The sequence below is a fragment of the Cebus imitator genome, unplaced genomic scaffold, assembly GCF_001604975.1.
Source record: "Cebus imitator isolate Cc_AM_T3 unplaced genomic scaffold, Cebus_imitator-1.0 Scaffold449, whole genome shotgun sequence".
Taxonomy (NCBI): Eukaryota; Metazoa; Chordata; class Mammalia; order Primates; family Cebidae; genus Cebus; species Cebus imitator.
Window position 1 is genome coordinate 79,753 of NW_016107764.1, and position 22,254 is coordinate 102,006.

Here is a 22,254-nt window from a genome sequence, read left to right on the forward strand (position 1 = left end):
CCTCCGCCTCCCGGGTTCAGGCAATTCTCCTGCCCCAGCCTCCTGAGTCGCTGGGATTACAGGCACGCGCCACCATGCCCAGCTAATTTTTTGTAGTTTTAGTAGAGACGGGGTTTCACCATTAAAACGGATGCTTCTAAATTGTTTGCCTTTTACCCAGACAGCTTATATGGCTAAGGGTTTAGAAAATGACAGATTTTAAAACTTCCTTAGGCCATAAGGAAAACGAAACATTCCGACAAAACTTTTGGGCCCAAGACACCCCCAGCGGGGACTCCCTGCAGGGCCCCGCCATGTTGCCCAGTCATCTGGAAGGAACACCGAGTGCTGCATGTGCGAGGCCTGGTCATGCCCACCTGCACGTGTCTCCGTGAGTTTCCGTGCTTTTGGAAATGCCTGTCACTGAACCATGTAACGTCCACAATAACCTTGGATTCGTGCCAACAGCAACAAGGAGCAGAAGATAGCATCTTCCAGCATCTCCCATGGCCAGGCACCATTCGAAGCATGTCCGGGACCCTCTGAGGGTTGGTGTGCGATCACACTCACTTTACACACAAGGAATCAGACTGCAGCACAGAGGGGATCCCGAATTTGCTTTCATGACACAGCCAGTGACTCTCAGCTCATGGTTCACTGTGGCCTGGCAGGGACAGCGGGAGAGAGGGGCCCCAGCCGAGAGCCAGTACTCATCAGTGCCAATTCTGCCCCAGATGCTCAGCTACCACTCTGCCAAAACTGTAATTCAACGTCCACATCCGAGGATCACTCCTCCCCAAACCCAGCTGAGAACAGGAGGAGGAAACCACCATCAGGGCAGGCTGAAGGGAGAGGAGACAAGGACTCCTGTGCCCAGGGCTCTCCGGGACATGCCATCCTACTCCTCCGGAGGATCAGAGCCACGCCCAGTCCACAGCTGCTCCGCTCAGAGTTCACGGCGCACAGACAGGGAGGAGACTTACCAATCTGCAACAGTATGGGTGTGACCAGAGCTGTTTCCATGGCGTAACAGAACTCCCTGCCAAACATCACCGCCCCGTGCATCACCCACAGGCGCATGGGGATTCGGTCTATGGACCCCTCGCTGATGGTCTCACAGTTCTCGGCCTCTGCGTCTCCGGCTTTCTGCGGGTCTGGCAGGGGCACGGATAACTCTTGAACTTGCATAGATTCCGAGTCGGCATTCTGCGGAGCCATTTTCATTACCACCAAAAATATATATATTTCTCTATATATTCTATCTATATAAATAATGCTTTCATATATCTGTAATGATAAATTAAGACGTCTTCTCTTTCTGCTTCGGTTGTGTTCCTTGGGCAAGTAACACTTACATTCCTCTTTGCACAAGTGGGTATCTCACAACTTCTCACAATGGTATGAGACATGCAGCAACACAGAACGATTTTTGGTTGGATTTTAAACATATGGCTTGCTGGTTTACTGTGAATTAGAGTTAAAAATCCATAAATGCCATTCAGTTAATACCAGTTTCATCATTATTACTGAAGAGGTGCTGAAGTGATTTTTCTTGCTACAGAGAGGTGGGAAGGTGACACAAACAGGTGGTCCGCTGGTAATCCCCATCGAGTGACTGGATGATCTGCAAAAGAGGAAAACAACCCAGCCAGAGAGTCAGGGGGTGGCCGCCACACGGCCCTGCGGACCACCGCCCGACCCCCAAGCCAGCCGCGTGCCCCAAAGGCCTGACCCAAGATCACACACCTCTCTGCTGCTTACCCTGGGTGCATCTGTGCAAATAACAAAACCTACGTTCTAGAAAAACATTTTCTCAAATGGAAGGGAATCCTGGGGAAGGATAAAGGTGGGGCAATCAAGGAAAGCAGGATCAAAGAGAAGACAGAGAAAAACGCTAAAAATATTCTCTCTTTGGCCAATAACAGTTTCGTCCACCCTGTGTACCACAGCACATAACTATTCCAGCAGGCTGGCAGTGGCTGGTGACGCCCTTCATGGCTGCAGATATCGTTGAGAGGGAAGAAGGTGAAAGGGAAAGTGGGGGAGGTAGACAAACGAGAATCAAAAGGGGAAACTTTTGTTTAAAAAGTTTGATTTGTTAGAGACAGGGTCTCACTGTGTTGCCCGGGCTGGACTGCAGTCACACAACGACGGCTCTCTGCAGCCTCAAATTCCTGGACTCAAGTGACCTCCCACCTCATCCTCCCGAGTAGCTGGGACTACAGGTGTGCCCCACCACACCCAGATAATTTTTCTATTCTTTGTAGAGACAGGGTCGCCACTATATTACCTAGGCTGGTATCCAACTCCCGGGCTCACGTGATCTTCCCCGCTTTGGTGTGAGCCACTGTGCCCAGCCAAAAAAGGAAACTTGAGACCCTGCCTGGAGAGTGGAAAAGAAAAATCAAAAGTTGGCCAGGCGCAGTGGCTCACGCCTGTAATCCCAGTGCTTTGTGAGGCCGAAGCTGGTGAATCACCTGAGGTCAGGAGTTCTAGACCTGCTTGGGCAACTTTGTCTCTACTAAAAATTCAAAAATTAGCCAGGCCTGGTGATGGGCACCTGTAATCTCAGCTACTTGGGAGGCTGAGGCAGGAGAATTCCTTGAACCTAGGAGGTGAAGGTTGTAGTAAGCCGAGATCGTACCACTGCACTCTAGCCTGGGTGACAGAGTAAGACTCTGTCTTTAAAAAAAAAGAAAAGAAAAGAGAAATGAAAAGTAGGGCACTGGGTGGAATGAGGATAGCATGATTCTCTGTCCAGCGGGGAGTCTGAAGTCTACCCAAAGGCGCCTGGACTCCTGCGGTCAGCCTGTCAAGGGCAGTGGTCTCAGCCTTTAGGTTATAAAACCTTTTGATAATAAAATGAAAGTTATAGACCTTCTCTCCAGAAAAAAAAAAAATGGAAGCATGTGCCAAACTCTGACTATGGTATCCAGGGGTTCGGACACTCCCAACCCACACTCCCAACCTAGGAAAGTCCCGGCTTTCCTAGGGACTATGGAACCCTATCACCCCAACGGGTTTCCAGCACCCTGGCTCCAGTGACCGACCCAGCTTGGTGACATATTCTCCACCTGGGTAAACACACACAATAAAGCAGAAATAAGCTAACTGGAAATGCTGCCTTGGAAATGTTTTAGGAAATGAGGTCAATCTCTCCCCAGGTAAGGTAAAATCAGGCACGTGAACAGCCCAAGTTCAGAACTTCTCGAGCTGGGTCTCCAGACACTGGGTTCAGTTCAACTGAAGTACTAGAAAGAGACCCTGAAAACATACTAAATGATGTTCACAGTCTATGTTAAGGTAGGTTTGTGGGCCAATATCTTACTGAGAATTATTCTACCAACTGGCTTCAATAAAAAGATTTCTCATGGCTTTCCACCGATCCAAAGGTGGTCTTGATTAGCTCCACCTCTCTTTCTCCCCAGAGGGGACCCAAAACCTTGAGGTGCTGTCTTCACTTGGCTCCTCCCTCGTGCAGCCCTGACGGAGAAGGTGGGTCCCCGGCACATGGGCCCCAGGAGGGAGAGGACTCCGATGGGCCAGAGGTTCCTGAAGGAAGCCCTGCACTTGGCTCTTCTGTCCAGCTCTTCCCTACATCTTTCACACCTCGGTGGAAATGCCAATGCCTAATTCCTCAGGAACCAAAGATTCAAGTGGTGCCACCTATGTATTTGCTTCTTATGTCCCCTGGACTTCACTACGATCCCACACAACAGCCCTTGAGAATTCTTTCAAATTTACCAAATGTCCTCTGCCATGGAAACATCAAGTTTCCAAACTTCACCTAACTGCAATTTTTTTTCTAAACACTGTGCAACAGAACTATTTCTAACATATGCAAAGTAAACAGAATAGCATAAGAAACCACCCAGGTTTAATGAGGACCGACATTCTGCTATTTTTGGTCCGCCCCCACCTTTTCAGAATCCTTCCTAACAGAACATGTCACGATTTTCCTTGTTTTCAGTCTGTCAGTCTTGCACCAGAATAGGGTCAATGATTGTAACTGCTTTCTTCTACCAGGTAAGAGGAGTCCTTCTTATGAGAAGAACGTACATCCAGACACGTCTGCAAAGCCTGAACAGATCAACTGGGGTTTGGGCAGGAACAAAAGCAATTAGTTTTCTAAGAAATCCTAATGACTTAATTAGAAACATCAGACCCTTCAGTCTGCTCAGTCAGCCCTTTGTCCCACTGCTGTGTCTTCGGAGACTTGAGCCTGAAGTGAAGCAGTCTCTGTTCCTGGAGTCCCTTCAGTAAGAGCTGAGAGTGAGGCCATAAACGGCTGTAATAAGTCATGTATGAATTATTCTAAGGTAGCGGTTCTCAACCAGGGGCAATGCTGCACCCTTGAGGGACATGTGGCAATGACTTGATACATCTCTGATTGCGACAACCAGGGGAGGAGGGGACACTACTGGCGTCTTGGAGTGGAGGCCAGGGATGCTGCTCAACCACAGCGCACAGAACAGCCCCAGCAGAGAAGGCCCCGGCCCGGAACGTCCACAGCCCACAGGGCAGGCACTGTTCTAGGGTTATTACTAAACAGGAAAAAGGCTCTCTTTAAAAATGCTTCAACCCTTGATCAGTACATTCTGAATCAATCAACTAGAGAGACACTGCAAGCTTTCTCTGCAAAGCTGGACGAGGAACATTTCGGGCACAGGCAGTCTCTGTGGCACAGTCTCCTTTTTCCTTTTTCAACAATCCTTTAAAAACACAACATTCTTAGCTTGCTGGTTATTCTTTTAATCCCGGCTCTGAGCAGGATCTGGCCCCCAGGTCACAGCTGGCTGCCCTCCGGCCTGGCCTAGGGTCAGGAAGTCACTGAGTCTCTCGGATGAACAGGAAAGAAGGCCACGGTGGGGACCTACTCAGCTCCCGCACTCCCCCAGCCTCATTCTGCTCCGTGCCACTTAAACTGTCGAGTCCTGACTTAACACAGAACTGGAAAACACACGCAACACGCTCACACGTGCCGAGACGACCCGAGGCCAGGAGTGTAGGCGGCAATCTGCAGGCCATGCGCTTCCCAGGCAGCTCAGCTGTGCCCCAGCCAGTGGTATTTCTCAGCACCTTGTTTGCAAAGAGCAGGCTGGGTAAGGCTCACTGATGAGCCACACAGAAGAGCCCCAGGCAACCATCACTGCCTCCCCAGTGCAGTGTAGACTCCAATCACGGGGCCTCAGGGATGGCTACCAAAAGGTCTTAGGAATCTGCCAAAGATTCATTCGGCCTGTACAACACAGTCAGATCCATCTCTACAGAAACTTTTTTCAAAGATTAGCATGGTGGTGCATACCTGTAATCCCGGCTAACCCAGAGGCTAAGGCAGGAGGATCGCTTGAACCCAGGAGTTGAAGACAAGCCTGGGCAACACAGCAAGACCCCATCTCTATACATTTTGTTTTTAATTAGCCAGATGTGATGGCATGTGCCTGTAGTCCCATCTACTCAGGAGGCTGAGGCAGGAGGGTAGTTTGAGCCCAGGAGTTCAAGGCTGCAGTGAGCTACAGTTATACCAGTGCAAGCCAGCCTGCCACACACAGTGAGACCTTGGCTCTCTCTCTTTTTTTTTTTTTTTTTTTAACAGATTCTAAAACAAGATGTCTTTTTACCTGGGAACAGCTGAGGATTTCACAAAACTAAACCCTCAGGGAGCAAAGAACCTGTGTCCTCCGTAACAGAGTCACAAGTCCACAGAAAGGCGGAGTGGTACGGGAAGGCTCCCTCGAAATGGAAGGTCAGCTATCCCACTGGAGTTCCTCTGAAATGCTGGGGCTTCCCTACCAGCCTTCTAAGAACTAGTGTAAAACTGACCTTCCAAAGAGAAGATGAAAAGGAGGGAGACGAGCAGCTATGGGAAAGTCATCCAGCCCACGCCCCCAGCGTCCACATGGCCACGGTCAGGGCGAGCCACCAGACACCGCTGCTCAGCAGGCTGAGGGGCCAGCAAGACAGCTTCACGCCTCGGGACACTGTTGACCCAGCCCGCAGTGATGGTGCTGCACGTTCAGCCGTGGACACAGGCCCCCCGTCAGGGCCCCTGGCTCCAGAACCCTGCCTGGGCAGTGCTGCCGTCGGTCGAGGGATTACCCTTCGGAGCAGGCTGTCTCCCTGCCGGCCTGCACCCTTCTGTCTCTCTCACCTTCAGTTCAACCACCCTGTTTTTGGAGACTCTTTTCAGGGCTAACTGGACCCCTTTAGAATGGGTGATCCCCACCTTGTACAAAGGATGACAGCTGCTGGTGGGTGGCATGAGAGAAGCCCCCTCAAGAGACCCCGTCCCACACTTTCATCTGTCCCCAGATCTCCCGGCATCGGTCCCCAGTGGGTGATGTCCGTGTTTCCCTAACCTGGGCCCTCCCTTCCACATGCACTGTTTCCAGCCATACAGCAAAAGCCTGATGAGTGTGTCACATGAACAAATGAACTGACTGAAGGAGGACGATCAGCCAATAAGTACTATAGGGTATCTGAACTGGAAACCATTCCGCACACCACCAGCTATGCTGAAGCCACACCCAGGCACTCCAGCTGAACAGCCACCGGCTGATGCCTCCCTGAAGTCCTCATTAAATGGCATGGGCATGGCATGGGTGTCACGGGTTACCCAAGTCGCCTGGGCATTAACACAGCTAGTTTCCCTTCCTCCAGCAGGACAGAGGCAGTGGCACAGTACATAGATTTTACACAGGTGACTTCACTGGCATCTATATTGATGAAAACAAGTATCTTTAGACAGCATGAGTTTGTTTAAAGTAGCAGTACGTGCAAAAATCTACCAAATGTCTCATACCTTCATGAACTTATCCAATGAATGTTACCAACCTAGGGTGCTCACACCAATGCGAGCTTCCAAGGGCAGGCAAAGTTTAGGCAGCTGCCAGATAGTAATCTCGACAGGGCGAAATTAACTACTACAACAAATCAACACGTTAACCAACCTTAATTTTCTCAAAGATATGCACCCATCGGACTAAGCTGCTTCTAAAGGTGACTATCTTGAAGACGACACCCAACAGCTCACAGCAGGATACCACCTGGGGCAGCTGCTGCTTCCAAAAATTCTATTTCTGCAAAGCCCTGGGGATTTTGCAAGCATTTTAGAGAAAGTCACAAAATAATTTGAAAATAAAGTTTACGTGTTATACTTAGAAAATCAGGGGTCATATCACCTTGTCAAGGAGTGGCTATGAGCACTGAAAGATCTCGAGGTTGGAACTGCAGGGGACAGCAGACAGGGAAGGCCGTGCTGACCCGGCCCCAGCATGGGCTGCTCTGAAAGGAGAGCCAGGGCCTCCGGGTTGCTGCCGGAAGAACCAGCGTGAGTATTTCTCCAGTTAACAGGCCAAGGCTGAAGAATAGGTTCCTGGGTCCATGACCCATGGGAAACGTACCAGCACATTTTGATGGGTTTAACAACACATGAGCATGTCCTGGTCAAGAATCCATCTAACGGGCTACTGAGTGTTCAACCCAGACGACAGCTCCCCGTGCAAAGCTACGTGGGTCCACGCGAGGACTCAGGTCCATATGCTCGTGTGTGGGGTGAGTTAGGAGCGGCTCTGCGTCCCCCAGGGGCCCTGTGGGTGCAGCAGTGTGACGCATCTGAGAGTCCACCGCCGGCACTCTGAGACTGCACTTTTATACACCGCCAGTGTCGATGTGCACGCGTCTGTCTCTCAATGCTGTGATCTGTCCCCGCCGTGTGCCCGTCTACCAACTGCAGGAAGCACAGAGGCTGTCAGGGCATCTGGACCTCCGCTGGGGGAGGTCCTGCTTGTTGCTGCTGCTTCTCCATTAGTGCTGTCCTAATAATTCTTCCATGTTTATTTCTAAGAACTTTATGAGCACATGAACTATATGAACTTTAAGAACAGACTGATTCGCTCTGGAAAAAAAAGTCTTTGTTGGCATTTTTATTGAGAATCCATTAATGTTATAAACTAGCCTGGGGGAGCCGACATCCTCAGGCTGCTGAGTCACTCTCTCCAAGAACGGCTGCGCTCCCGCATCTGTCCCAGTCCACCCTGGTGCCTCTGGGGAGAGCTTAAACGCAGCCCTTCCATTGTCTTCCATGTGAGGTTTCTAATTAACCTCTGGCATAGTCGCTGCAAATGGGGTTCCTCTGCCCTGATGCTTTCTAGCTGGTTAGATACATGACGGCTGCTGGTAAGTGTTGTTTGTGAAGTCAGGTATAACTGACATGCAGTGAGAAAGTATCACTCAGACAGTTTCCACAAATTCCTATCAAGACAGAACACGTCCATCACGCTGGAAAGGCTCCTGTGTCCCTTCCCATCTGATTAAGGCTATTCACTCTCCTATTTTAACTTTACAATCTCCTTCTTTGGTTGTCCGAGCAAGAATGGACAAAAAGAAGAATATAGCCAAATTAACAAGTCTATCAACCATGACCAAAATATGCGGAGTCCCCAACTTAAAGGTGGATTGCATTTCCAAAGTTCATGGACACATGTTTGGATGTGATTGCCCATTTCCCCAAAGACAGCAGTGGACGCTACATGGCCCTCTGGTCCTCCTCACCCACAGCCCTTGCTGGGATTGGAACAAGGGCCCATGTGCTGCACGTTTCCTGGACACGAAGTCTCTGAGACAGTTTGAAATCCTTCCCTCACGCTTCCCGCCCCCCATGTCCCTTCATCTCTAGGGCCTCACGAGAAATGAAAGCAGCTCTGAGAAGAGAAGGGAGGAGTGTGAATGTGCAGGGGCTGGGTGCCTGTGCGCGGCGTGTTCTCACACTGAGCAGGGGGCAATCGGATACCATAAAACCAGTCCAACGCCCAGCAGACTATACATGGGAGGTCACCTTCTTAGAGCAAGCAAATTGCTTTCTTTCAGGAAGCTATTTTATGTAAGCACTGGAGCATTATCTGAAAATTTGAAAATGTTTCTTCTCTAGTACAGAGTTGGAAATGCCCTGAAGCATGACGTCACACTGAACCCATTTAAGGGAGCTCTCGCTCCTCCTTCCCCAAGCACAGGCAATCCTGCACCCCTGAAAGCCACCTCCTCCTCATCTGTTTTAAATGTGGAGAAGCTCAAAAGTTCACTTGTGACCTGTTCTCATATCTTACATGCAGAAGAACAGTGAAACTTTTCAGGCAGATTTTCCCTAGCATAGAAAAAAAGCTTCCCTTTGGAACCTGTTCCAGTGATTGTCGGAGCATTCAGTGGCAACAATTTTGTTATGATTCCCAGATACACTCAGACAAGTGAAACTACAATTGTTCCCAATCAACAACTTCCTCTATTGTCCTGTTTCTAATTTAAGGGTAACTGATGCCAAAACACATGACTTCCTACAATTTGCTGAGTGGAAAAGCTGGCTGTAAACTTAAATTTCATCAAAAAGGTAAATGGAGAGTTATTGCTGACAGACACCCCACGCCTGGGTTAAAGTTTCAGATCTACAGCACAGTCCCAACCTCCAACAGTGATGGGAGAATTCTGTGAGCCACGCTTCCTGGAAAGTGGTCTTGCGAGCCCTGATGACACACGTCTGCACGGTGACCACAAACGTGGGCTGTCCCTTCACAGCCCCTACACATGAAGCACATGTCCCCGTGTACACGGGCCTGACACCGGGCTACAGGCACCGCCTGTGGGCAGCACATGCTGATGGGGGGACGGCTGTGTGTTTTCTGCACCCACCACCTAGCAACAGGCAAAGTAGGGGCACCCACCGTCAGACAAACTCACTACCACCGTCAGCCTCAGACAGTCCCATTCAATCTTTACCAATGCAGCTCTCCCGGTCACGGCCGACACACGTCTTCCTGCCTCTCCAGATGGCCACAGAGAGGAACACTTACAGAGGCACTGGCAATTCTGTTTCTAAGGCTATTTCCTGAAAAGCACGTACGAAATCCCACTGATTTCCAACATGAAGCCAATGTGTGTCAAGAGAATAAGAAAACAAGCCACAAACAGGGTAAAGTGTTGGCAAAGGACGTATCTTATAAAAGACTGGCATCCAAAATGCACAGAGCTCTTCACACTCCACGAAAAGAAAATGAGTGCTTCCACATGTTCCTCCGCTCACATATTCAGCACGTGCCTGGCTGGGCGGGAAGTGTGCGGCATTCAGACTGGCACACGCTGGAAGCAGTGTGTCCTGGAAGGGCGTACATTTCCAAAACGAACCTAACAAGAGGCCCCAGATGCTGATGAGCCTTATTTCCACAAATGTCTGCCATCACTCTACAATTAAGACACTGGAATGGGCCGGGTGCAGTGGCTCACACCTGCAATCCCAGCACTTAGGGAGGCCCAGGCTGGTAGATCACTTGAGGTCAGGAGTCCAAGACCAGCCTCACCAACGTGGAGAAACCCTGTCTCTACTAAAACTACAAAATATTAGTCAAGCGTGGTGGTACATGCCTGTAATCCCAGCTACTCGGGAGGCTGAGGCAGGAGAATCACTTGAACCCGGGAGGCAGAGGTTGTAGTGAGCCAAGATCGCACCATTGCACTCCTGCCTGGGCAACAAGAGTGAAACTCCATCTCAGGGGGAAAAAAAAAAAAGATACTGGAATGAAGGAAATGAAGGATTAATTTTGTCACAATTCGTGGTACCCTGGCCTGGTAAGCTGTCTTGAGCTATACTGCGCTCCCAGCAGGCACTCAGTGTAGCAATACGACCCAGCAAGAGGCCACAGGACAGCAGTGGGTGGGCTGGGAACTGCGGGGCTGGCAGGACGGGGTGGGTGGCCTGCGACAGCCACATGGGTGTGCGGATAAGGCAAGCGCTGCATTCACCATGAACCAGGAGACTTCCGTGCCATCTCCACTGCCTACCTCGGACTCTGCCTTCCCTCGGCCTCAGCAGCTCCGCTGCTGTCACTTCAGGACACGCCATGGCAGCAGCTCCGGGAAGCCTGCAGACCACCTGCTGTGCACCGTGTCCCGTGAGGCCTGCACAGTTACACAGTGCGACCGCTCAGGCTCTGTGCTGGAGTGGAGATGCCGAGAGGGAAGCGGGCCTGCCGAGGTCACAGGAAGCTCTGTGTGGGCAAGACTCCCGACTACCCGACGACGCTGGGCAATGCCAGGGGAACGGCATTTCTGAGGCAATGCAGGAGCTTTACACTGTGTGTGAGGTGGATTCCCATTATAGAAAGTATGATGTATAAAATGTGTTGGATTTTGAGGCTTAAAGAGTAGGGTGTGCTCAATTTCAAAGCAGAGAGCTGGAGGAACGAGAGCTGGTAAATGATCTTCAGCAATGTGGGGAAAAGATGGCAAAAGGTCTGAAGACAAAGACGACAGACAGATGGCAAATGAGCATACGGAAAGATGCTCCACACCTCTGAGGTCCTCAAGGGGCTGCAGCTGCAGTGCCACCACGTGCCATCACAATGGCCAAAGCTTAGAGCACCGACAACACCAAAAGCAGGCGAGGATGTGGGGCAGCGGGAACACGCGCTCAGTGCAAGCAGAAATGGGCAGTGCGGCAGCTACCTCGAGGATCGGTTTGCCCACTCTTCACAAACCAAACATACTCTCAACCATGCCATCCAGCAACCAAATTCCTTGGTATTTACCAGAGCTGAGAACTGAGGTCTACACAAAAGCCTGGGTGCAGACAGCCAAAACCTGGAAGCAACCGAGACGTCTTTCCGTAGGTGACTGAATGAACCACGGAACATCCAGATGACGGGACGTCATTCACCATGAAACGGAAATGAGCGCTGAAGCCCGGCACGAAAACGTCCGCGGGCCCCTTACGTGCGTATTTCTAAGTGAAAGAAGCAGCTCTGAAACGGCTCCCAACTGAGTAAGTGCGATTCCAACTATACGGCTTTCTGGAAGAGGCAAAATTAGGTTAACAGGACAAGCAGCAGCAGTCACCAGGGGCTGGGGAGGGTGTCAGGGCAGTGGAACTACTCTGCATGGCACTCTAATGGCAGACGCATGCCACCATGCCCTTGCCAACCCACTGGAGCTACAGCGCCCAGAGTGGAGACCCTGACCTGACCTCCACACCTGGGTGTCAGGCGTGCCACTGCGAGTTCATCCACTGTAATCGACGTCCCACTCTGGCCGGTGATATGGACACTGGGGGAGGCTGGGAGTGGGGGCAGGCCACACGAGAAATCTCTGTATTTTCCTTTCAATTTTGTTGTGAACCTAAAACTGCTCTAGAAGGTAGAGTTTGTTGATTTTCAATGTGTCCTTATATTTACATAAATAAATAAGGTAATTAAAAACTCCTGACAATCCCTGGTTGTCCAGTGGTTAGGAAGAAACCGAAACTCTTCATGAGAAGGGAATTAAGGGGCATCCAGGCTGAGCACCACATACCTGGGGAAGCTTTCTGTGCTACCTGCTCACACCTGAAACTGCCCAACTGTGGAGGCACCCATCTCTGGGTATGCTATGTGCCCCCTGCACAAACCCAGGTTGGCTGCCTCTGATCATACAACGTGCCTCTAGTCCAAGACACGTGGGCTGAAGAAATACAAAGTTAACAGCAGTTTCAATGAGGCAAGTGACGTCCTGGCGTCCTCCAAACACTCAGTGCCTCATGGGGATCAGTGTCGAGGAGCTTCCCTAACTGCAGCTCTAGGGCTCACCCCAGATCCACTGGATCAGAGGCCAGGAGTCTACACTGCAGCCACTCCCAAGTACATGCTGCGGAAAGGACGCCACGAGCCCCGCTTCACCTGACAGTTCCAGGCTGCGCTGTCACCCTGGCGGGGTGACTACTGTGTCCCCGCTTTCACCCTCAGAGTGTCCCAGTTAGAACGACACCCCAGCACTCTAGAGATAAATGATCGAAAGCTTCACTGTGTCTTAAGTCTTCTGATAACCGTTTGTGTGTTTTATGCCACAAGTCAGGGCACTCAGAACCCGAAAAGGATGCACAACAGACCACACATCCCTTCTCTGCTCTTCTTTCCATCAGAGCTTGCTGTGAACCTGGAGCAGCAGAAGGGAGTGGGCAGAAGCCAGCTCTGTGTGGGCACGAGTGTGTGTGTGTGTGTGTCAGTGTCTGCCTATGTGTCTGTGTCTGTGTGTGTCTGAGTATCAACGTCTGCCTAAGTGTCTCTGTGTGTGGGTATGTCTGTGTGGGGGGGTGTGTGTCTGTGTGTTGATGTCTGCCTGTGTCTATGTGTTTGGGTGTGTGTGGGGGGGGTGCGTGTGGGTGTGTCTGTGTGTGAGGGTGTGTGTGGGTATGTGTGTGTTGATGTCTACCTGTGTGTGTGGGGGGGGTGTGGGTGTGTGAGTATGGTGTGTCGCTGTGGGTGTGTCTATATGTGAGGGTGTGTGGGTGTCTGCGTGTTGATGTCTGCCTATGTGTATGTGGGTGTGTGTTTGTGTGTGTGTGTGGGAGGGTGTGTGGAGGGTATGGGGGTGTCTGTGTGTTGATGCCTGTGTGTCTGAGTGGGTGTGGGTGGGGGGAAGGGGAGGGTGTGTCTGTGTGTGTGTGGGGGTGTTGATGTCTGTTTTTAACTGCCTTATTTATTTATGTAAATATAAGGACACATTGAAAATCAACAAACTTTACATTCTAGAGCAGTTTTAGGTTCACGACAAAATTGAAAGGAAAATACAGAGATTTCCCATGTGGCCTGCCCCCACTCCCAGCCTCCCCCAGTGTCCATATCACTGGCCAGAGTGGGACGTTGATTACAGTGGATTAGGAAGTGTTGATATCTGCCTATGTGTCTCTGTGGGTGTGTTTGCGGTGTGTCTGTGTGTGTAGGTGGTGTTGGGGTGTGTGTCTGTGTGTGCGTGTATGGCGTGTGTGTGTGTGGTGTGACTGTGTATGTGGGGCGGGGTGTTGGGGTGTGTCTGTGTGTGGGGGGTGTTGGGGTGTCTGTGTAGTGTATGTGGGGTGTTGGGGTGTCTGTGTGGGTGTGTGGGGGAGTGTGTGGTGTCTGTGTGTATGTGGCGGGTATTGGGGTGTCAGTGTGGGGGTGTGGGGGTGTGGTGTGTCTGTGTGTGGGGGGGATGTTGGGGTGTGTGTGTGGGTATGGGTGTGAGTGTGGTGTGTATGTGGGGGGTTTTGGGGTGTCTGTGTGTTGTTTGCCTCTGTGTGTGGGGTGTGTGTGTGTGTGGGGTATGTGGGTGTCTATGTGTTGATGTCTGCCTGTGTGTGTGGGTGTGTGTGTGTATATGGGTGTCTGTGTCCATCTGTGTGTGTGTCTGTCTCTATGCATCTCTGGATCTGTGTCTGTGTGTATGTCTGCATCTGTGTATGTCTCTGCATGTCTGTGTCTATACATCTGTATGTATGTGTGTGTAAAACACCCTAAGTATGAAGAAACTGAATTGAGGAAAATCTGGAAGGGCCCTCGGGAGTGAGTGGACAGTGTGGCCACCATGTCTCTATGGCTGGCAACCCCACAGCAGAGGCAGCCCAGCAAGCATGCTCCCAGCACGTCTTCCCCTGCACCTCCCTGCTGACCCTACGAGGCAGCCTGGCCCAAGCCCCGGATAGTGCCCTGGAGTCTTCTCCCACCTCCTCCAGACTCCTGCCCTGCCCCTTCTCACACATGCTTGCAGACCTTGCCTCCTACCATACAGACTCTGAGGGCACAGAGCACTTAGACTACCTCTGGGTCCAGCACACACCCAGCACAGGCACCCAGATAGTCTTTAAAAGAAATGAATCTCTAAATGCTAAAGGCAGAGGGCCAGGCCAACCCGTAATTACTCCATTAATAAAGAAAACCAGGGTGCAGTGGCTCATCACTGTAATCCCAGCATTTTGGGAGGCTAACACATGAGGACTGCCTGGGGCCAAGAGTTCAAGACCACCCTGGGCATAATACTGAGACCTCATCTCCACATAAATACATTAAAAAGCAAAACAAAACAAAACAAAAAAAAAACAGGCTGGGTGCAGTGGCTCATGCCTGTAATCCCAGCACTTTGGGAGGCTGAGGCGGGAGAATCGCCCAAGCTCAGGAGTTCCAGACCCACTTGGGCAACATGGCAAAATCCCATCTCTACAAAATGAAATTAGCCAAGTGTGGTAGCATGCGCCTGTAGTCCCAGCTACTTGGGAGACTGAGATGGGACAACCACTTGAGGCCAGGAGGTAGGGGCTGCAGTGAGCCAAGATGGCACCACTGCACTCCAGCCTGGATGACAGAGTCTCCGTCCCGTGTCCCCATGCTAGTGTGACCCAGCAGACTCACCCCAGACCTCCTGGAGACACTGTGCAAGATCATCTCCCTTGCTGGGTCTACTTTTCCAGCAGTAACTATAGATACCAAAGGGCCCTTCCTCCAGCCCGGGGGGGATCCCTGGGCCCCGTGACAACAGGTGGACTCCCTCTGGGTCCCCACGGCCCCACCAGCAGCTGGACCAGCTCTTACCTCCCTGTCTAGTCAGCCACGTGCTTGTGTCTACCTAGCCACTGCAAGATCCCAGACCCCAATGGCAGGCAGAGGGCATGGCCTGGCAAGGCAGGGATTCCTAAGGACCTGAAAATGAGCAAATGAAGCATCTTGGTTGCTAATGGCAACCCAGAGTAAAGGACCCACAATGGCACTGTTCCCACAAAGGATGTGACCGACACTGACAACACTGTCCTCATAGTTACTGATGAGCCAGACCCCGGAGCCCAGCACACGGGGCTAACCCCACGCACTATGGCAAGGAAATCCAATGGGAACTGAGCTTACTAGAAAAGCGCCCAGAGACTTTCCAGAGAAGATGACCTTCCTGCTGGTGAAGTCACAGGCCAACTGTAGGATGCTGGGGCAAGACCCCTGCACAGCAGGCTAGAGCATCAGCTCACAGCTCCTGGGCTCTCCTTGCTGGCACCACACTCAACTCTGGAAGCCATTTTTCCATCTGCAAAGGCAAACCTCAGACTTGCCAACAGGTGTGGGATCCCACCAGGAACTCCCAGGGCCTGTGGCGCAGGACACACGGCTGCCAACTCTCTCAGATGCCCAAGAACCATGTCATTCAGAAAGGCCACACACAGCTGGACAACGGGGTGCCAGGCCCTACCTCGAGAGGCTGTGTGGGTGGATCAAATGAGAACTGGCAGCAGGCATCAGGGTAATCTCCCTCCTGATCCCCTTCCTGACCCCATTCCAGAAGGGGCCAGGGAAGCTCAGCTCCTCTCCACCATGCACTGTTCTGTCCCCCGAACAACTGGCTGGGGAGAGTCACCCTCACTGTTACATCTGTGTGCGCGGGAGTCTACAGTTCACCCGTACTCTTCCTGACACCACCCCACAGGACAGGCACTGAATGTACACGCACATGTGTGCACGCAGTACACACAGCTGTGTGCACACACAGCTGTGTGCACACACACGTGCATGCAACACACAGGCAGGCTGAGCTGAAAGGCTCACCAGTGTCTCCTTCAATTTTCATTTTCATTGATCTTCCTGATCTTAAAGACAGGAAATGCAGTCTCGTTGGTTGCCATGTTCTAATCAGAGAAATTCATTCAGTTTAGAATCATGATTATGAAGCTTGCTGATGCAGGTCAGGACAGTCCCCAAAACACACTAAAGCCAAAATCTGAACAGGAAGTGGTGTGTGACATGTCCAGCTCACGCACTAGCACTGATCTCGCAGACCAGGCTCTGCCTCCCAGCACACATAGAACCCTCCCTCCCACCCTCTCCTCCACTTCCGTGCCAGTGCACCTCCTGCCTGGGCTACCATGGGAGGGTCGTGACTGGTTTCACGGCTTCCACCCTTGATCCTCAGTGCCCGCTCTCAATACTGTGACCAGAGTGCCCCTTACAACACTAAGTCAGACCAGCCACTCCTCACCTCACAGGATCCCACCTGGCTCCCCAATCCCTTCCAGAGAGCCTGCCAGCCCAGCCTAACCACAGAGCCCTTGCCATGTGGCACCTGCAAGCCTCAGGCCCCCAATCCCCGCCCCCCCATGCCCTCTGCCCCTCAGTGGTTCTGTCGTAGGCACGCTGATCAAAGAGCCTCCCCGCCAGCGCTGCCTGGAGCCGCATCCCAACAGGGCCCCAGGCTCTGACTGAGACACCAGACTGAGAGCAAATGCAACAGTGTACTTCAACAGGCGAAGGCTAGTGACAATCTACATGATAGCAAATGTTTCCTAATACTGGATCCAATCAAAGCATTTATTACTCCACTTTCTAACATTTAAGGGTTAAGGCATTAGGATTTGAAATAAAACATCTTTTTAAACAGAATCCCTCTTCATCTTCTACTAAAACGAATCATTCCTAAATATCAAGAGGAACAAGATGCAGTGTTCGATTCACAGAAAACACGCCAGAAAAGCTCATTTAGGAGGAAATCACACGAAAACAAGGACACGCTGGCCCCAAAGGAAAATATTCTCCGCACCACTGAGCCCCTGGTACAGTATATAAAGTTTTGCTCCCTCTTACCTGTATATAGTTTCCTTGGTTTGCAAGATCAGCTTGAGTAGGTTTTTGGGTTTTTAATTAAGAGGCAATGAGGGGTGTGCCCTTTTTTCCAAACGCTCACGCGCTGACCTGGTGTGAGTGCCAGGGTCCGAAGGACGCTTTGGCTGCCATGGAAACGGTGGCACGCTCCTAGCCTGTGCAGCCCGAAATCTCAGCTGGGGGTTCGGGAAAATCAAGCACCAGTATTGACCTGAAATGCCCGTAAGTCCTAGGATAAACTAGGTCTCCCCTGCATCTTGGTTACCATAGGAGCAAACCCAGGTACAAGTAAACTCAGCCTGTCACCCGCAGTGTGGGAGAGAGACAGGTCATATGTCCCTGACAACATGTCAAGCGGCTAAATGGTATTAAAACTTGGAAGCAGAAACCCTCAGGTCACACACATGTAATCAAGAACTGACCTCACGGACAGGGCACAATTTAGGAAGACCACTAATGACCCCCAAGATGGACTTAAACCTTTTCATGGTACTTACCCACTATTAAGTTTAAGCGGGTTATAAATTAAGTGTACATTATGATCACACTGAGTTCTTTAGAAAGGTGTGGATGTAGATAAAAAAGTGTTATTTCTGCATGGTTCACAGAGTCTTCACTATTTTTTGAGACAGGGTCTTGCTCTGTCATTTAGGCTGGCATGCAGTGGCTCAATCACGGCTCACTGCAGCCTCCACCTTCTGGGCTCAGGCAATCCTCCCACCTCAGTCTGTTGGGCATGCCGCCACACCTAGCTAATTTTTTGAGATGGGGATCTCACTACGCTGCCCAGGCTGGTCTTGAACTGGGCTTAAATGATCCTCCCTCCACAGCCTCCCAAGGTGCTGAGATTATAGGTGTGAGCCACCTGTCCTGGCCAAATTTACTTTTAATTAAAACAAACAATGAATTACCTTTAAAAACAGATTTTCTGGTTCCCTGTCCAATATCACACAAGATCTGTAAACGTGATATGACATTCAGTAAGTTCTAGGATGACTTACTGAACCTCAGATGGCCTGGACCGTCCGACAGAGGCTTACGACACGCGCAGCTCCTGGAGCTCGGCAGGGAGAGTGCATGTGAAAAGCTGCCTGTGCACTGAGGGGCCGGCGGTCCTGCTGGTTGGTACGGAAACACTACAGCAGCCTTCCCCGGTGCGGCATCAGTGTCAACATGGCAGGTCCAGAACCCCATGCAGGAAACAGCAGGTTCCTCTCAAATGTTTTTGGAACCTGGGTGCTTTTCATTCCTCCTGGATCCTTGGCGGGGACCTCACCAGGACTCTGCCCCAGTGTCGCCCAAGCCTCTGCACGGCACTGAACTCACGGGTATTCACAGGTCAGCCCCGACTACAAGGCACTGAGCCTACCAGGGAGAAAGGAGTCGACCGCTCTTTTCCCTTCTTTCCAGGCTTGAAGAGACCACAAGACACAGCCCACCACAGGCCCACGCGGGTTCGGACGCTCTACTTCTTGTCTGGGTAGTTTACAACATCCTCCCTGCCTGAGGCCCAGAAAGCACTGGACTCCCAAGGCCAAACGCCTCACGTGGGCTCCTCAGCTGAAGACATCAACGGGCACCTTTCCAGCTCATTAATTCCTGGGTGCTGACAGCCCCTAGCCTAAGTACTGCCCTCCAGGATCGGATGGCCGCCTGCAAGCCAGCACAGGATGTCACCTCCAGCAAGCTCCTGGCAGCAAGGGAAGGCGGCCAGAGCCCTTGAGCACCTGCAAGCCAGGCTCTGAAGGACACCCAGCATGGGGGTGAGGAGCCTGCGCTGCCTTCTACAGATGAGGGGCCATGCCAGTAATCGGCAATGTAAACCCACACAAGCCGGCCACAGGTGGATGGAAATCGTTTTGCCGGCATCCTGTGACACTGGTGGACTTCATCAGAATCCTCCACATCTGGGGACACAAGGCAGGTCCAGGTCTGACGAGGACCCGCATGAAAGGACCATCGTGGGCTACCAGTGAGACCAAATTTCAGAAACATCAAGTGATCCCTGTCTGAATATTAAAACCTTGCTAAATGCTGGACAAAGACTCATGAAGCTGACACCTAAGAGTGTTTAAACCTAGAAAAATAATTAAGTCAAGCTACTCTGGACACAACGGAGTCCTCAGATTTGTCAATAAACTGTATTTACTTTATGTAAACTCCAAATGACAGTGCAACCTGAATGCTGATCACAGACGCCACATGGGCTAAGATAAACACAAGTAACGTATTTTAGATTTTTCAGATTGTACTCTTAGGTTGACTCAAACGTCAATGCTTTTACTTTTAAACAAAAACCTTTAAATTATTTTAACTTTAAGAAAAAAATTGTTTTAAGAGACAAAGTCTCGCCATGTGGTCCAGGCTGGAGACAAGGTCTCGCCATGTGGTCCAGGCTGGAGTTCAGTGGCACAATCATAGCTTGCTGGTGACCTTGAACTCCTAGACTCAGGCAATCCTCCCACCTCAGCCTCCCAAGCAGCTGGGACTACAGGTGTGTGCCACCATCCATGTCTGGCATATAATCACTGCTTTTAAATACAGTACACTTCTCATCTGTGCATAGTTCCTGCACCTGCCTGGGCAGCAGCTCCGCCCGACAGCCCCAGCCCCAGCCCCAGTCCCAGGCAGCTGAGCTGAGCTCCCATAGCACGTGGGGAGCAGGGGCTGAGGCCACATTCGAGAGACTGTGGGTTTCCTCAATGGGATCTCAGTGCAACCCAAACAACTGAGCCAACCAGGACTCCTTGGCTTGTGAAACCCACGAGGGCACTGGCGGGACAGGGGTAAACATCTGTGGCGGACGTGGGGTGGGTGGCTGAAGGACAGGCAGGCCTCCGCCCCCGGCCGCCAGCAGCTACGCGCCGACCACAGCCCCCAGGAGCAGCACAGACAAGTGGGTGGGGAAATAGAGGAACCGCTAGTGAGCAGGAAAGTGCAGTCAGCTGACCGGAGAGGAAGCTGAGCTCCTTGCTAACATCTCAACAGGGCACAGACAGACCCGCAGGGAGCCGGGACCCCTGCAGGGGCTATCAGACCTACTGGGGGCATCCTCTGCCCTGGGCTCTGTCCCTGCTGTCCCCAGGCACACTTCACTGCCAGACTGCTGGAGGCCAGGGCTCCACCCTCCAGGGCAGCCCACCTCAGCCCGTTCTGCCCCCCTCAAGGCCAGACCAGCCAGGTCTCAGCCCCTCCCTTGGCCCCCAGACTGTGGATAGTTTCTCTCCACAGGTTTGGCTGGGCCTGGCTTCCAGCCCTCCCAGCTCCGGCCTTCACCCCACAACCTCCACCCCTGTGACGGCTCCCACATCCTGCGGGACCCACCTCCAGCCTCTGGTGGCTCTTTTCACCTCTTTCCCCCATGCAGCCTGGGAAGGAAGGGCCGATGTTCATGGGAACCCGTGGCCTCAGGGCCCTGGCTCCGTCCCCACCGTGCCAGGCGGCCTTTCCTCACCTCCCAGCCGCCTACTCAGAAGCCCAGGATGGCTGCCAGGTGAAGAAAACGGTTCTGGAGGGGAGCCAGGACGAGGCTGGCTTTACAGAAAAGTAACATGTGCAGGACAGACTCTTGGTTGACTTTGTTTGAAGGAGTACGTTCACTATCGGAGTCATTTTCCTTCACACCTGAAATCCCGGGGACCGCACCTCAACGCCCTCTACCCCCATTCTTACGTCCGTCACTTGCTCCTTCACACACGTCGTAAGTCTTTGATGAGGGAGGCCAGCTTCAGTTGTAAAACGACAGTTCATAAAAAGTTGGGGGCTCTGAGTCCACAATTCTGCATTCTCAAGCAGCTGCCAATCATGTGCTGAGAAACACCTGACCCTATCACATACTCCTCCCCGGCCAGCCTGCCCTCCCCGGCACACACCCCGTGCTGGCCGGCAACAAACAAAACCCATACAGACAAAGGCGTCCTTAGAAGAACAGCCAAAACAATTCCATCTGCTAACAAAAACTAACTGCAGGATTAAAGGCTGCAAGTTCAAACACAGTCTAGCTATTGTGAACAGTGCCTCAGTTTATCGATGTAACAGTAACTCTTTCAAAGGTTAATAAAGTTCTCCTCAAGTGCTCAGCACTCCAGCATTTTTCAGATACTTTGCAGGATAAATATTAGCTTGGGACTCGCCTACATGAGAAGTGAAAGCTGCCAAGGCAGCAGTTCTAGAGCAAGATCCCACGGCAGTGGCAGCAGGGACCTGGCCCGGGCACTGCTCCCAGCCCTGCCGCGGACAGCTGGCTCCCCAGGCGCCTCCTCGCACCCAGCACTGTGCTGCCCCTCACCCCGCGCCACACTCCACGCCTAGCCCCTGCAAGCTGAGCAGCAGGACTCACCTTGGGCACCGTGAGGCAGGCGAGGGAGCCAATCCTCCGGGCCCCATGTGCCCCCTGCCCACCCTGTCCTGCATCACCGACTCCAGGGTGGGGCTGCGACTCTGTCTCCTGGATCCCAGACGGCCGGGTGCCCGGCAACAGATAAGCCACCACAGCAAACAGAAATAGGTGGAAAATGGACTTAACTAAAAGGAGAAGTTTTAAGATGATTGTTGGGATGACAGGGAACAAAGGAGCATTAACATTCAGATTTGATTCCAACTTACTTTCCTGAAAGACATTTAAGTAGCCTGGGTGACCAAATGCAACATGCTGTTGGGGCAGCTCCGAGGGCAGTGGGTCACAAGTGGCCCCTGCCGCCATCAGCAATCCCAGGTTCGAGACTCCAAACAGCGAGGGGCCGTTTGGCTGCTGGGCAGGCCCACCCGCTGCAGGGTGTGTTTCTGCCACCACCTGTAACTCCACCGTGGGGGTCTCTGCCAGTGTATGCGACAGCACGCAGTGCCACATGCACAGGAAGCAAGCTGCCGG

General features: G+C 51.9%; 1 protein-coding gene across 3 annotated transcripts in view; it reads right to left on the reverse strand.

Moving 5' to 3' along the window:
- The window catches only part of SLC45A4 (solute carrier family 45 member 4), a 104,430-nt gene that overhangs the window by 54,377 nt on the left and 27,799 nt on the right, over positions 1-22,254 (reverse strand). For 2 of the 3 annotated variants that reach the window (XM_017511447.2, XM_037732475.1), the window contains exon 2: positions 963-1,603. In XM_017511447.2, coding sequence (XP_017366936.1) covers positions 963-1,203 — 241 coding nt within the window. In that variant the 5' untranslated portion in view covers positions 1,204-1,603. Of the gene's footprint in view, positions 1-962; positions 1,604-5,651; positions 5,664-22,254 lie in introns of those variants that run through there. The other variant, XM_017511448.2, reaches the window with a different exon arrangement.